This window comes from Lonchura striata, chromosome 5, assembly GCF_046129695.1.
Source record: "Lonchura striata isolate bLonStr1 chromosome 5, bLonStr1.mat, whole genome shotgun sequence".
NCBI lineage: Eukaryota > Metazoa > Chordata > Aves > Passeriformes > Estrildidae > Lonchura > Lonchura striata.
Genome location: NC_134607.1, coordinates 66,600,553 through 66,617,456, shown reverse-complemented (window position 1 = coordinate 66,617,456; position 16,904 = coordinate 66,600,553). Strand labels below are relative to the sequence as shown.

Below are 16,904 nucleotides of genomic sequence, written 5' to 3'. Positions count from 1 at the left end.
CTGCTGCATGAATATTGAATTTTGATCTTTTTTTAATTGACTGAGTAAGATTTTACATGAAATGCAGTCATGCCTGTTCTTTCCAACTAACAACACAAGAGTGACCTTGCTATTCGGTGACAAATCATCATGACTGGGAATGACTGTATATTCCGTAAGCACTTATGAAATTTATATTCTGATGTGTTTATGCCAACCTGTCTTCAGCTCTGGCACAAAAAGCGGGGGTGAGAGAGTTGTAGGTACAGAGCGTTCTCCATTCAAAACTACTCACTCTGAGCCCTTAGAAATAGATGTCATACAGGTGTCCCGAGTTTTTCGTTGGCTTACCTGTTACAAAACCCTTCCATGGCTTTGGCCCTGCAAGCCAGCAGTGTTTATGGTGGAAACTCAGAGCTCCGTGTCCCTCGGCACCATCCACACTGCAGTGCTCTTGTGGCTACGGACCTGGAGCTCCCACTTTGAAAAACATTTTAATGAATCTGGCACCAGCTTTTGAGTGGTTTTTAAGAGCTGAGTGATTATATTTGAAAGTTTTTACCCTTTTTCTGGTATTTTAAATAGGAACAGTAGCTGTCTCAGACCAAGAGGTGGCTCCTGAGAACTGCTGTCTCCATATAGGCATTTTTCTGACAGCACATCTCTCTAGGGATGCCTGGGGCATTTAACCAGCTTATTGTGGATCTGAGCCTTTTCCTGCCCCTAGCTCATGTCCAGTAGGATCACAGATATTTTTAAGTGCCTAAACCCCCTCTAACCTTAGTGATTCAATCAAAGTGACATTAAACACCTACATGTCCCAGAGGTCTTTGTTTGCTTGCACAGGGGCTGGAAGAGAAATAAATTACTTCATTTGAAGCAACTGAACAGATTCACCTCAGCATTCTGTAGCCATCTCTTACTGGTGTTTTTATTGGTGCAACTTGGCCTGTAGCATTCATTTCAGTCTCCTGTTGGTACCGTTTGCTGAGTGGGGTGTCACTGCCAGGGGACAAAATCAGTAACTGTGACATTGCTTGGAAACATCTCCTGTGCATTCCTCATTCAGAATAAAAGAGTACAGAATAAAACGCTCCCTAGGTCTGCATGGTATTTCTCTGAGGAAAAGGATGAGTTGCTTCCTCAACATCTTTGTTTTCTCACAAGCTCAGTGCTGAATCACCAAAAGGAACTGGTTTGTGGTCTGTAACTTCAGCTTCCACAGAATTTGCTCATTCAGACTTTAGAGTTTCTCACCTGGAGTCCATAAAACCACTATGAAATTCCATGTTGGTATCAGCCTTCAGCCAGCGTATTGAAAGCTCACACTTTTTCCAGTTCCTGTCTCTTGGGCCCAAGGAAAGGAGGTTCTGCAGAAATTAAAATGTCAAAGGAGGGTTAATGGTAAGACACATATCTCCATGGGAGTGAAAGCAATGCTTGTATGCAAAAATAGGGTGAAGAAACCAAACCAGTTGCTTTGCTTAAGCTTTAGCAGTAAACAAGGAGTGGGGGTGATGGATGTAGATGAATGGATGGATGAATTTATATGCCTATTTTGAGATGCTTTTCTTATGCCAGAAATTGCATTACTGCCCTGATTCCTGAATAATCTAACAACAGGGAAGCTGGGATCAGGATGGTCACAGCAAGGAGATGAGGAGATACTGGCAGGTGCTTTGCCCGAAGCTGTCACCAAAAATGGGCTTGGCCCAAACATCCTGCAGGACCAGCAGTTACTAGATTTTTGATGATGATTGATGTTTGATGATTTTTTTGAGGTGATTTTCAGCTGCAGCACCCCAATGTTTGTCTCATACCCAGCACCTGCCTTTCCAGGGATCACTGGTTATTCAGCCACACAAGCCGTAACAGAATTTCTGAGCCACAGAAATAATACACTTCAGCCATTAAAGCTGGTTTTGCTACAATTTCATCTTTATTTCAAAACCAAAATAAAATCCACATTCTCCATCAGCTGTAGCAATGACTTCCCATGTAAGCTCATACTGAAACTGATTCACTGGTTGATTCTGTGCAGAAGGATGTTAAAAACTTTAAACACATAATTACACATGGAAATTTTATAATATGATTTTACCAACTATATTATTAGTGACCTTACATTAATAGAGTGTGAGCCCAAAAGTAAGACAAGAGAATGACCAGAAAAAAAATTAATGCACAACTCATCATTATCTTTCATTACCTACACTAGCTGCAGCAATCTGATTTTGTAAGTCAGGTTTTCTTTGAAGTCCATCAGCTGTTCAGCCTTGCTGCATTTATTTTGTACTACCATGAAATACTTTTATAATGCAGCATTTGGGGCAAGTTCCTTACACAGGGGGCAAAAAGCACATGACTCTGGCTCCTCAAGCTGATGCTCAGGCACAGGTTTCCCATCCTGGTCTTCAGAGGTCGCTTTAAAGATTGATTATTTTTCCTTACACTACCTTTGCTCATTTCTTCCTACCTACCCCACAAACAAAACTCCAGCAACAACAAACCTAGAAAACAGCATCTTTGAATGCAGTGTTTCCTGCTTCGTCCTGGTATGAGCAGATCTGTTTGGCTATAAAAACACCCACTAACTTATTCACTGCCTCTTCAAAGTCTCAAACAGAAATGTACAGACAACACTGAATTAAATTAAAAGCTACAAGCTCCAAGGCACAAAACCCTGCCTGGTGTAAGTCAAGAGGCTCACTGGATTGATGTGGTGAGCAGAGAAGGTTCTTGGATGGGTGTTTCATAAACTATGTCCTCTTCTTACAAATCCACGTACAGAAGGATTGAATTACAGCCTCTCCTGCCTAACACCTGCTGGCACAAGCCCATCCTACCTGGGTTGATTTCCACTGAAAAGACAGCAAAGAACATGGATGAAATCAAATTTGGCAGCCCAGAGGTGGGAACAATGATAAGTAGAGCTGGATGTGCAGAGCTCCTGGGCTGATTTAGAGGGATGTGAAGGGGCTGTGTGTGGAGCAAGGATGCTTCTCCAGCACAGGCTGGCAGCAAGAAACCTTATCAGCAGAAAGGCCAAAATCACTTGTGAGTTACAAGATAAGGTAGTGATTTAAGATTAGCACAAGGTCTGGAGCAGAAACTGTTTTATATTTTGCATGTCCAAATTCAATTACTTCTTTCTCCAGCTGCTCTTGGATCATGTTCTTAACAGGCTTGTGGTAGCACTCTAAGCTGGTGAGGTGACAGCTGTGTGAGGACATTGGGCATCACTCACTGCCACTTTGATTACAAATGACTGCTGGAAAAGGATCTCCTACATCCAAGATCGGCTTATAGAGTCAAATCTACTTTGGAAAAACTATAATGTAGTTAATTAAACTTGCTTTTCCTCCCCATTTCTCTTGCATGAAGTAAGACTTTGATTTACAGCATTAGAAGTCAAAGCTGGGATTCAAAATCCTTCCTTTGGCACCTGCCCAGTGTCTTCACATCAAAGCGCTGAGCGTGCAACCACTGTCAGCAAGGTCAGGAGTCAGACTAAATCTGACATTTCTGAACTGCTAGTCTGGAAAATAGCACATAAATTCGAAGCAAAATATCTTCTCTGTTCATTGTCTTTTACCAAGCTCCAGGAGGCTTTTGTTTTCAACACATGTGAAATGTCAAGGCAGAAAAAAAAGTTTCTGAAAGACTGGGGCTTTGTGCAACTGCAGATGGCCAAATAAGCAGCCAGATGTCTAAGTTTCACATGGTTCTTTTTGAATCTTGGATGCTGCTACTAAAAAAATTATCCGAGAAGGGCTAACATGGTTAACCTAACCTGCAGGAACATGAAGTTAGTTGTAAAGAAAGTTTTACATTAAACATGCTGTTACATCAATTTAGGAGCACACACGTACCTTTTACATGTGAACCTGAACACCTACAACCAAATTGTAAGGAACATCTCACCAAACCAGGGCTAAACCAAAACACACTACTACCAAAATAACTTTAAATATTTTGCTTTTAATTTGATTCAATTCAAGCAACTTTTCTAATAGGGTAAGTGCTGCTTCACTAAAATGCACAGCAACACAAGCATTTCAACAGCTTCTGCATTTCCCTGTCTCCTGAAGCTCTGCCTAACAGGTTTGGAAGTTTATTTCTCAAAAGTATTATTGCTAGAGGAGGTATCCAGCAACACCACACATCCATTCTGGGAGAATCCAGCTCCATCCAACTGTGCTCTGCCCAGCAGAACGAGCACAGCCTGCCCCAGAGGGTGGTTACCCAACAAGGTGTGGGAAGGAATGAGGACACAAGTCTCACCAGGTGGGACAACTGCCGAGTTTAGATGATCTCTGAGGTCATTGATGGGTTTGTTCTTCTGAAAGAGGCAATTTTAAGCTGAAATCCATAGGCAGAGGTGCATACATTTTTAAAAACAAAGGTGAACTTCTTCCTTTACTTCTCCTTCCTAGCTATAGTATCTCAGTCTTAAAACTGGGAATATGACACCTTTAGCTCTTCTCTGTGGTCACAGCTCCCTCTGCAGTCAACCCAGCTCCACCAGTGACACCAGACAGGGAAGTCTCTCCATCAGTCCTGTGCTGTGAACCAGACAGAATACACCAAGTTCTCACAAAAATCCCATGGAAAGGACTCGGCAAAATCACCAGAGGGATCTCCAGCTCACTGGAAATCACCCACCTGGGCCATGCTCTCTTATCAGTGCCAGGGTTATAGAGGGTATGGGGAACCAGGACACCCAAAATCACTCGCTGAGCCAGGCTAGGGGTCTGTCCTAAGTGACTCTCATCACTTTCTGGTGTTGTGGTCAAACCAGAAGCTGCTGAGAGGTTATGTCTGGCTCCAGGTGGGAACCACAGTGCTGACACCTCACTCCATCACCAAGGGTGTAGGACCAACACTTAATTGTGCTTAAACCTCACCTTCTTTAAAAACCAACCAAACAAGAAAACCTAGATATGCTGCACGAAGATGAAGAATCACAAAATGATGCACAAGGTGCCACAAGAACCCATCACTGCAGCCTTTGGTTCTTTTTGGGGTGGATTGGGGGGGAGTGAAAACAAGCTGAACATTGATTCTTTGCACTGGGGTGTTCAATGACATCCCCAGCACCAGTTTCTGAACAGCAGCAATGACACAACACAGCCCTCAAGTGCAGTTTTGCTCTGGTTTATTCTTCATTTCAAAAAACAGAGTCTGAAAGTTAAAGACTCTTTCAGAAAGCAAAGAAAAACACTGTCAAAGGCAAGAGGATCATTTCAGTGTGTATCACTCCACCCTGCCACCACTGCGATCCAGGGTGCATCCAAACATTTCTTCAACCTGGCAGCAGCCAAAGGCTCCTTATCCCAGACCTGCCAGACTCAAAGGATTCCTCGTTTCACACAGCCTTGGATCAGTTGTGCAAGGCCAGTGGGAGGCTGCTTTGTTGGCCCAGAAGCTCCCAACACTGTCAGACTCCTATTTCACCTGTCCCAGAGCTGCCTGGTCAGGTATGATGCCACGCCAAGCCATGCTTGAGGAACTCTACCAGCAGTCATATTCCTGTCCATAAATCCCATTTTTTCTCTGTGAGTGGTTGCTGCTTTCTCTTTAGCCACTTCCTTACACCATTGATTCTGCTGGTACTAACACCCACATCTTCATCAGCTACACTAGTAACTCCCCATGTCACCGAGGGCTTGTCTGAAATGGAATTTTTTCTTTTTTTTGGCACAGGAAAGGAAGTTGGAAATACTGCAAATTCTTGCATAAACTCTTATGTTGGTACAGCATCATTCTAAAGATGTGTCATGGTTAAAAGCTTTTAAGAAACAAGAATGAAAACACCAAGAAAATCAAGGTGTTCTTTCAAGACTTTGATTCTTCAATTGTCTAAGACACCTGCAGGAAATCTGTTTTTCTAGGTTAGGCTTCCTTTGACATACATCAGCTGTCCAAGCTCAGTGGAATCATTATGAATTAGCATAGAACAATTTTGCAGTGCAGCATTTGGCTAAGTTACCATTACAGAGGTCAACAAAGGGAATTCTGCCTGCCCAGGCAGGGTCTGTGTTCTCCCCTCAGAGAAGCTCATTCTCAGGCCCATGTTTTCCATCCTGCTCTTCACGGAGTCTTCTACAGGTTGATTCTTTCCCCTTGCACAAGCCGTGCTCGGAAGTTCCATATGTCCTTCAAAACAAAAATGAGACAAAGGAAAAACACCTTGAGGGCTGGTCACAGAAAAAGTGACCAGGATTCCAGTTTACAGGATGGGAGTAGAAGATGACTTAGTTCTTATCATCTTGTGAAAGTGAAATAAGACCTGGGCACTCCTCTAGGAGAAAACTCCTTCTACAAAAGAATCCTTAAAGCTACACGTGAATACAGAGACTTCTCAGGGGTTTGTAAGAACAACCTCATTTCCACTCGGGAGAAGGAGAGAGCCTCACTACACATCCCTTTGGATTTCACCAAGCACCTAAATAACCCCAGGAACTGAAAGCCAAGCAAGCTGTGGCTTTACAGACATGAAAGATCTGCTGGCAAAACACAGCTGGGCACCCCACCACACCCAGGCACACTGGAGGGAAACACGCAGAACAACACAAAAATGCCAAGGGTGAAAATAAAACTCACTCCCTCCAGAAAGCTCCAAATATTGTAAACCATGTACATTTTAAAAGAAAATTGCTGCTTTTACATCCAGACTTTACTGCCTTGATACTGGCTTTCCACATGCTTGGGAACTGCTGCAGATTAAAATATTCAGAACATTTTCACCCCAGTAACAAGGTTTATTTTTCTTTCAGTGGCTGGATCCCCGAAGCATTTACATTTGCTTTGTATTTTACTCAATGGTCTCAGTTGTTCAGCAAGAGTCCATTAGTCCCTTTTTTTTTTTTTTTTTTTTTTTTTGAGGCAAATGTGTATTACTGCTGACAAGCGTGCCATAGCCTTGAGTATAAACGACTGATGTGGGATTATATTTAAGCAAAAAAAAATCCATTTGTTATTGTAATCAGATGTGGCTACTTGTTTTAAAAGGAAAATCCACCTACCATTAGTGGGGGGATTGTAAGAACTGTGGACATAAAAACTGGACAGGCACTGAATTTATTCCAACTCATAGTGTTGAATTCAGGGTAAATGACCACATTATTTTAATTACAAGTAGAGCTTCAGAAGAAACTTCTGGAGATCAATGGATGTGAAGGGGCTGCCAGTGAACAAGGCATTAGGAGGAAAAAGGCCCCCAAAAAGTCTGCCAGTCATCCTCTGAACATCGGGTCTTTTATCCTGCCAAGCACCTCTGCCTGGTACAGCCTGATCTGCCAACTAGGCATAGCAAAGAGCACCAGTGAGAGACTTGGGAAGGGGAACTGACCTGGTGTGTAACAAAGGGCACTGAGCCAACTCTCACCTTCAGCTCCACAGAAGTTGCATCATATTTCTTGCAAACCATTTCCTGTAGCTCCTTCTCCAGGTGCTCCTGAGTTGTGTTCTTGACATCAATGTAGTGACACTCTGAGCTGGCAAAGTGGCAGCTGATGCTCTGTGTGAGGAAAGTGGGTGTCACTCACTGTCACATCAACTACAAACAACTGCTGGAAAAAACCCTAGTGCATTGCAGACTGTGGACACATCACTCCTTCCTTACAGATCATGTCAGAAAATTCCTTCCTCCTTTCCAAGTGCTCTGGAGAGTGTCTCATTGGAGAAATACTCCTGCTGCTGACCTCCTTCTCTTGCTCTTCTTCCTTCCCTTCTCACCCTCACTCCCTCAGCATGAGCTGTCCTACTTGATCTCAGAATATCAGCAGCTGGAGTGCAAATAGGGATAGTCAGGGCTGAGGCAGACCTGTGTGTACTGGAAGGGCTCTTAGTTCCTGCACCCTAGGGTCACAACTCACTTGTTTTGAATCCACCAACCAACTGACACAGGGGCTGAAAGAAGAGGCCACACAATAGGCAAACCAAAATCAAAACAGAGCAGCCCGTGCTGCAGTGCCTGGATGAATCCCTTCTGAGACAGGCCCAGGCCTACAAAGGAAGGCCCTTTTCCCTGTTTCAGTTAAATCATCATGCATGTCAACAAATCTTTTATAGAAAAATGGGTTGTGCAATCATGTAAATAAATATTATTTACTGATTCATGGAGACTCCTGTTATCCAGATGGGATACCAAGAAGACAGGGAAAAAAGATTAGGTAAAGTCCTGATATCTGGGACAGCTGAAAGGGAACTTTCAGAAAAGCAATTACAGCCAGACAGGCTTTAATTTAAACATAGATTCAACATCTAATTTCTACTCCTGTTCTGTTTTTATCAAGCAGCTGCACAGTATGCTCTTCTTACAGAAGACAGATGTTTAAAAATAAAATAATAAATAAACAAGAGACTGCTGAAGTATATTAGGAAGATAAAAACTCTTTAAAACATTCATCCACATATTCATGAACTGAGATAGTATTCAAAGGAGGTGAGGGATAAAAATAGGGGGACAGTTGGATAATTTTTTTAAAAAAATCAAGAATATAAAAAACTGTATCAAGAGATGCTTTCCTACCTTTCGAAAACCTGATGTCCTGTTTATCCCAGAGCCATGAATGAGCAGGGGATGGAAGAACACTGTGTCTCCCTTCTCCATGACAAGGTGAACCTTGGGAATCTTCTCATCCTCATCAAGCAGCCCATGGAAAAGTTTGTTGGTTTTACCCTAGGAAAGAAAAAGGCTGAACTGAAATCACTCAGCTAGAATTAGAGGAAGAGCTGATTCTCAGAGCACAGCAGGGACAGCTAGGAAACTGCTTTCCCCTGGAGAGAGTATTCCATATGCCAAGCTAGAAGTCTGACTATTGCTTACTAGTCCTTCTACCTCAAGCCTGACACACACAAAAATGACACCTTTTGTATTTTCTGCAGCTGGATTTGGACAAAGGCATTCTCAGCTGGAGAGAACAGAGAAGACCACTGGGAAACCCCACAAGGGTGGACTGATGCCCCTGCTGGAGTCCAGACTTCTGCTCCTGGTATAACCATCACCAATGACAGTCCAGGCCAGGAAACACACACTCTTAAGAGGAAGATTGCACCTGGTATTTTATTCCATCCAGCTGTTTACTGTCAGACTTCTCCTCTTTGGGACAGTACACATGGTACCAGGCAGGAACAGGAGGAGACAGAGCCCTCAGACTTGGTAAGGGCAGTGGAAAACGTTGGCATGTGTTTATACTGTAATGTCACAACTTGCAGGACATTCTCCAGGTGAAGGTGGGAACAGAGGCAAATCTACCCACATCACACAGAGTGAGGTCACCCAAGATACTCTCTCCCAAATCAATGTCAATATTTGCATAAACAGAAAAAAGAAATCACTGAAAACCTCAGTTCTAACCTGCACATCCTCCCCCTACAGTGAGTCCTTCCCAGCCAAAAGACATCCCCTTCCTGCATGCCTTCCCAAGCCCTCCAAGACTCTGTACCTCCCACTCTGGATAACCATGAGGCTTCAGGGCTGTCTTGTGTGTCCCTGGCTGCACGACCAGGCAGCCGTTGTCCTGGTGAGCCCTCTCCATGGCGGTCCAGGCGCACACGATGCGGGACGCCGGCCGGAACGGGAAATAGTGCAGGTCCTGATGCATGGGGTGCAGGAAGGTCTGCTTGTCTGCAACACAGGTGCAGAAACCTTCAGCCTCATCACATGTGACACACCTTTTCCTTCCTGTTAAACCAGTGTGGCACATCCTAAGGAGCTGCTGCTTCCCACTGGGATCACTCGGTGTACTCAGTGCCTGCTCCAGCCCAGCCATGGAAGCCAAGCAGATGAGCTGCCACCCCTGCCCAAAATGGACCCAAAATGGCTCTTGGGTCACACAGTGAAAGCCAGGAGGCTGCTTGGCTCTGTGACCCCTCAGAAGTTTCCTTTTGCTGGCCTTCACCACCATCACCACACATTTTCATCATTCATTTTGGCTGTTCTCTAGTTGTGAGAACTTTAACCTGCACAGTGTTGCACAAAGAGCTTCCAACAGCTGTGCTGTCTGCAGGCACTGGATGTACTGCTGTGATGCAAGCAGAATCAACCCTGTCTGTGCTGCACCCTGCTCATGTTTATTTAGCCTTCTCTTTAAAAGAAGGGAAAAAAAATCTCAATTTATTGACTGCAGCCTCCACACAGAATCTCTGCCCTAGAGGCTCTCTTCCATGAAGTCTAAACATAAATAAATATTCTTGAAGTTTTGCTTGTTATTCTTTTCCCCCCCCCGTGGAAATGGAAACATCATCCACACCAGAAGAGCCTTATAAACATAATTTATATACTTACTTTGCCATTGATTTTGCCCCTTAAATAGATACAGTTAGGACATTTCTACTTGCCTCATTTACCATACTATTTAGACTTTGTGCAGCCTCAAAAACTCTCCTGTGTTTTCTCATGTTGTCTCATTAAACCAAGGTAAAAAGAAACCAAACTATCACCAAAATGGCTTTGTAAATTTTCTGTATTATTTGGGTTTAATTTTTTTACAGCTTTTCTAAAATACTAAGTTCAATTCTGGAATACACACAATAATTAATCCATTTTCCTCTAATCCAAATTTTCCTTACCAGAATCTGGAAGTTTATTTATCAGCATGGTGTGCATTGCCATGATGTTTGGCCCTGTGAAGCACTCAACATATTTGAGGACCTACAAGGCAGAAAACATTAGGAAAAAAAATCAGAAACATGAAAAACAAGAGGAAATATTGCTGAGGAAGCACTAGGAGCTGGATGTTTGGCTGAGGACAAGGGTACAGGAAAAGGAGGTCAGGGAGGATGGAGGGATGCAGGACAGGAGGCAGGATCTGGCTTGGCACACAAATGGGAATGGGGGGAGGAGGCCAAGAGGGAAGAGGGTGCTGCAGGCTGCTGAAGATGGGAAGGGTACCCCCACAGAGCTAAATCTGCCACATGAATATTGGCTGCAAGGCTGGACCTGCCCTGGGACAGATGTTTGCCTGGATAAAACACATTCAGAAGATGTGGCTGATCTGTCCCTCTAGCCTGGCACGGTTTGGCCAAGTCACATTCCTGACTGGCTCCACACCAGGGGCAGAGCAGCACTGCTTTAAGTCTTCTGCCCCAACCTCCACCCATCCCCTGTTCATGCAGAACACTCCTAAAAGCTGACCTGGTCTTCCTTCCTCACTTGTGTATTTATGGGAGTGACCTGTAGGGTCAGGTGCCTCCATACAGGCTCTTCCACCACCACCACCCTTTCCTTGCTTTACCTCTGGAAGAGTGCAGTATCTGAACAGCTCTTCATCTTCCTGGAAGTCCTGCACTTTATTAACCACATTTTCAGACTGACCAAACTGGGATCTCAGGGACTCATTTTTCATAATCATAATTCCTGGTGGCTTCACTTCTCTTCTACAGATCCTCAAGAACTCCTTCCTGCAAGAAGGAGGGAACGTCCATGTTGGAAGAACTCAACAACCTCCACTTCCCAGAGCTCCCCCAGCCTGCCAGGCAAGTGCCTCGTACCTGAAGCGCTCAATGTCCTCGTCAGAAACGAGGTTCTTGATGAGCAGGTACCCGTTGTCCTCATAGAACTGCCTCTGCTCTGTGGTCAGCAGATCGTTGTCCAGGGTGTAGCTGGGACACAGAGGGAGACGTTAACCACCTCTAGTGACCAACACGTGTGCTTGGGGGAAGAAAGAGCTCAGCTCTGAAGGCTGTTTTCCTTTCATCTCTACCAGGGAAGATGGAGCTTACCAAAACCTCCCTGAATGAGGAACAACACTGACTTGGGCTGAAGTAGGAATGCTTATCTGGGGAGAGAATTAAGGAATATATAATCAATCAAAATAGATTAGAACATTATCTACAGGCACGAGTCCTTGATCCTACATTGCTGTTCATGTTAAAGGTAGGTGCTGTGCTGGACACTCAATCAATGCTTCTATAATAATAAATTATAATACAAAACATCCTAGAAATGAAAAGAATCTAAAACAATAAAGCAATAGGAGTAAACCTGAGGTTTCACATTCTCCTACAGTGTTGCAAACCCTCACCATCTCACCAGTTACTGCAGAGATCAGGTCCCTGAAATGACAGGCATAGCAGGAAGAGAGTTTTAGGCTTGTCCTCCACTTCAAGTCATTCCAACAGGTTTTAAAAAAGCATTTGTTTTCTCTTATGCAGAGACACATTCTCATCAACAGGGCAATTAAACCCCACTTGCTAAAGAAGCCCCACAAGAGCTTTATGCATGGTATTGAAGTGCCATCCATAACGAAAGTGAGCATTTTCATGCTGATCTTTTGGTCTGCACATGCATGTTTACTTCAGCGTTTTATGAAAACCACTGACTATCCTCTATTGCTCATAAAACCATGAATGCTTTGGGAATGAGAAATAGGTATCATCACACCAGTTGTGCGTGCGGTCCCCACACCAGGAAGCTTAAATATTATCTTGTCAAGAGTCACATACAATGGGAGAAGAACAACACATGCAAAAATGTTTGGCAAAAATGATGAGCCAGAGAGAGGAAAAGGTGCTGGGAACTGGGTGGAAGACAGAGAGAAGAACATGGGGAGACCAGCTGGCAACTGCCACAGGAGGTCCCAGAGCAAGGAATCCCCCAACTGAGGGCACCAGTGCCCCACACACCACACTTCAGGCCTAATTTCAGTGAATACGGGATTCCTGATCATTCAGGCTCCTAAATGTCCACAGACAGCTGACAGAGACACGGCACTGGCTAAACCCCAGCACGGGGCGCTGCTCAGCACCTCAATCTCCCTGAATGGGAGGACAGCAGGCAAGTCCACTCAGCACTGGACTCCATTTCAGCACCTTCTTCCCAGGCTCTGCACTGCCTCTTCCTCTCGCTGGTTTTGCTCTTGACACTTTGCAACATTCAGAGGACAAGTCTGGGCTGCTTGGACAACTGAAACCACGAGGCGCAGAAATTAAAACAAAACCAGTGAACCGATGTACCATTTGATATATCAAATATATCTATTCCTATCAGAGTCTGTCATTTACTTTATCCACACACCTTTCTTGCTCCAGCCCAGCTTAGTCATGTTTTTGCCCAAAGCAATTTGCATCATGACCCAGATTTAAAAACAAACAGGTTGTGCAGCACCTCTCCTTGCTTCCTGTATTTTACAACCAGGGTGTTTTTCCTATCATTTATTCCTAATTTTATGTTTCTATTTGTGTTATGTCTGTCTAAGTCAACTATCCATTTGCCTTCATATTTTTAATCGATTTGAGGACTTCTACAAGCTGTTTGATCATTCTCTTCTATGTATTATAATTCAGAGGTAACTTGTCAGCGTTCTGCTCTGTGAAAAAGCTTTTTTTTTTTAAAGCAACATTTATGACAGCAGCTTTAAAAATATTCTCAGCAAGAAGTCTCCACTTAACTTTTGGAACCACAGACATATCAACGTAAAAACTTATTTATACCCAGGCTTCCTTTGCCTTATGTTGGCAGCCACCAACATTTTCACCTCGGCTCCCGCTCACAAACCAAACCTTGATGTTTTTCCTGCTGCTGCTCTATCAGTCGAGTCTGTACCTTTCAAGGGAATCTGTGACTTGCCGTGCAACTCCTAAGTCAGGCGGAGTTGAATCTCTAGGAGGAAAATTGGCTGCAGGGAAGCCTCTGGCTGTGCTGGGGCACTGCCGAGATGCACATCCCGGCTCCCACATCCCGCGGGGCTGGAGCTCAGGGGGAGGCTTTGGGGTGGGTCGGGCACTGACCCCAAAACTCCAGTCGGGGGTGCCACGGCAGCGCTGTCCTCGGCACCAGGACACCGGGCAGGGCTGGCCCTGCGTGTCCCTCCCGGGCCGGTGTCCCTGTCGGACACACCACGGGCCCACGGGGGGCTCCGTGCTGCTGCCGCCCCTCCCCGATCCCACAGCAGGAAGGATACCGGAGCCGGGGCCGCTGCCGGCCGCGGGGAGAGGTGCCGCAGCACGGCGGCCAGCCGGGCCGCCGAGCGCTCCCCGGGCCGCTCCCCGGGCCGCTCCCCGAGCCGCTCCATGGCGCCCGGGCCGCCTCGGCGCTGTCCCGGCCGGGGCGGAGCCGGGGCCGCCGCATGCTCAGAGCCCGAGCGCCCTCAGAGCCCCGGGTCGGCCGGGAGGCGCGGACGGCGGTGGGAAGGGCGTGAGGGCAGCGGCGGTGGGAAGGGAAGGGCAGGGCGTGAGGGCAGCCGCCGCCCTCAGAGCCGGGTCCCGCCGCCGTGCCCGGCGCGGGGCGGCCGTGACGGACCCGGCGCCCTCAGAGCCGCGGGCCGGCAGCGCCCCCGGGCGGAACGGGCCTGAGGGAGGCCAGGCCGGGCTTGCGGGGAGCTTGGAAATTTCCCTGCGGATTTCTTTACGTTCGCCCTCCCGCCTCCCATTTTTTTTTTCCCCATTCTCTGCCAGGTGTGAATTTCATCAGCCCCGTGCGGAGAGCAGCGCTTGGCACAATGCACTGCTGAGGCCGGCGTGGATCGATGCCTTATCTCCTGTCTCTAAGGAGACCGACAGAGTTCACCTGATCCCTCCATGAAAACGTTTGGAGAGATTCTTGCAGCCCCAGTGTGAAAACAGATCTCACTCCTGCCAGGTTGTCCATAAGACCCTCACTCCTGAGCAGTCCAGGCCCTGCTCCCAGAGAGGCACCATCACGAGTCTCCTGTAGCTCCAGGCAGGCCCACGATGACAGGGAGTGCAGCAAAATTCTACTTACTGCTGCTTTAGGAAGCTGAACTCCCATTCTGCAGCAGGTTTTGCTGGAATCTGGGGTGACATGTTGGTGAAACTCAGCTGTCAATACACGAAGCTTCCTGTTAGTGCTGCAGATAAACAGTAGCCAAGGCATCGGTAGGAAGGGCTCCTGTACATAACCTGTATCCTGGAAGCTGCTTCCCCTTAAAACTCAGTGGCAAAACTCCCACTGATTTAAGTAAACTATAGCAGGTTTACAAACTGCTCTAGTCTGTGGTGCTTTCATGTTTTATGGCTTTTACGGTACACTTGGTGGAGTCACTCCCTTCAGGGGCATAACAGAATAGGCTGTTCACAGAAGTGGGACAAATAAGGTTGGGAACCCAGGAAAAAACCCTCTAAACGATTTTGTTTAGTCACAGAGACAAGAGTACAGGCACTGTGAAGGTACAACAGCAGCAGCAGTAACAGCACCCTTCATTGCCAACAAAATCAGACCTTTGACTCCTGAGCCATAGAACTCTTAGTCATAAGAAAACAGAAAGTTAAAAGTCCCTCAAATCAAACTAGTGAGGGGAAACAAAAAAAAAAAAAAAAAAGCAACTAGAGTAATAGCTTTATTATTGAACTTCTAATTATAACTGCATTGAAAGGCCTATATATAATTTAGATCTATACTGCAATTGCTTTCACAATCCAAACTGAAACAGGAACCTCAATAAATCTCATACATATCAAAGTTTAGGTAAAAGCCCCATCAAAAAGATGAAGCAGAATCATAGTGCACATGCCTGTTGTGGCATGGACCTGTTTGCAATGTAGATATTTCTTCCACAGGTATGTGTTTGACAACATCTTATGCAAAGGTGTCTTTTATACCTGTAAAAAATGAATAAAAAGAAGGGATTTGGCTGTACTGATTTAGGAGAACTAAGATGCTTTTATATACACATAATACACACTTACATAAATATATATAGAATCATAGAACATTCTGAGTTGGAAAGAACCCACAAGAACCACCAATCCAACACAAGACAAGCCCATGAATCCCACCCTGTGCCTGAGAATGTTGTCCAAAGGCTTCTTGAATTCTGACAGCTTTGGTGCTGTGACCACTTCCCTGGGGAGCCTTGTCTCAGTGCCCAACCATCCTCTGGATGAAGAATCTTTTCCTAATATATGCATTTTTAAACAAGAAGATCCTCAAAAAAAAAAAAAAAAAAAAAAAAAAAAAAAGCCTAATACCTCTGTGCATTAAATACCCTTATTCCTTTTACATACAACCTCTCTGGCAATCTTGATACCAGCGATTCCCGTGTCACTGGACTGCCCTGTTGTATTTTATCACACACCAAAGAATCCAGAACACCTCGCCCACCTTTGCAGAGCAGCGGGTGGCTGAGGGCATTGCCCTGCATTTGTACCCTCCTGCTGATGGATCGAACTTTAACACAACAAAAGATCGATCTCGGCCTCTGTGAGCACCACGCAGTGGTGTAGCTGCTTGTGGTGTAGCCACACCCCCTAGAATTTGAAGTGTGTGGACACCTAAAAAACCCCCCATCCTTTGTATCTAAACAGTCCAGAGTGAATAATTTTCAAATCCATTGATAAGCATCACTGAAATACAAGCTGAATCTCATGAACCCAGGAAAAGAAACAAGGGAGAAATTTTCTTTGTTGAGGAAACTGATGGTGGCATTAATCATTGTATTAAAATGGATGGCATTTAAGAGGCTGTGTCTTTGTAAAGTACTTTTATAGCCATGTCTGTCAGTTTCCTGAATTTCATAGAATATTTTTATACAGATGGTTTGCATTTGGCTTTTTGTTTTAATGTTTTCTGTTCATTAAATCACAAAACTAATAAAAACTAAACGATTGAGATTCCTCCAGCAGCACAGGAACATTTCTAATGCAGAGTCTTATAATTTAATAAGCATCTCAATTGACTATTAAAATCCACATTATGATCAGAACTGTAATTCCAAAGATGAGGTCTTCTGAAAGCTTAATTTACTGTGGTGGCAAGTGGCAGCTGCTCCAACTCAGCAAAATTAGCTTTTTTAACTGAGATGCCAAGGAAAACAGATGTTGATGAGACAATAACAACAAAACCCACCACCAACACGCAGGTTCATTTCTCATCACCAGAAGAGTCAAGAAGGGCTTCTATGGATGGTAGAAGGAAGGAGGAGGAGGGAAAGGGAGCTGTGGATTAACCAGAGAACATA

The 16,904-nt window shown here is 45.0% G+C and overlaps 1 protein-coding gene across 1 annotated transcript; it reads right to left on the bottom strand.

Moving 5' to 3' along the window:
- Positions 1–1,899: 1,899 nt before the first annotated feature.
- PHYH (phytanoyl-CoA 2-hydroxylase) lies at positions 1,900–14,000 on the bottom strand. The gene is made up of 9 exons (XM_021530993.2): positions 13,890–14,000; positions 11,710–11,765; positions 11,479–11,589; positions 11,223–11,388; positions 10,558–10,639; positions 9,432–9,613; positions 8,516–8,665; positions 7,370–7,501; positions 1,900–6,138 (listed from the first exon to the last, which is right to left on the bottom strand). The coding sequence occupies exons 1-9, from the start codon at positions 13,998–14,000 to the stop codon at positions 6,085–6,087; spliced, it is 1,044 nt and encodes a 347-aa protein (XP_021386668.2). The 3' UTR covers positions 1,900–6,084.
- Positions 14,001–16,904: the final 2,904 nt, after the last annotated feature.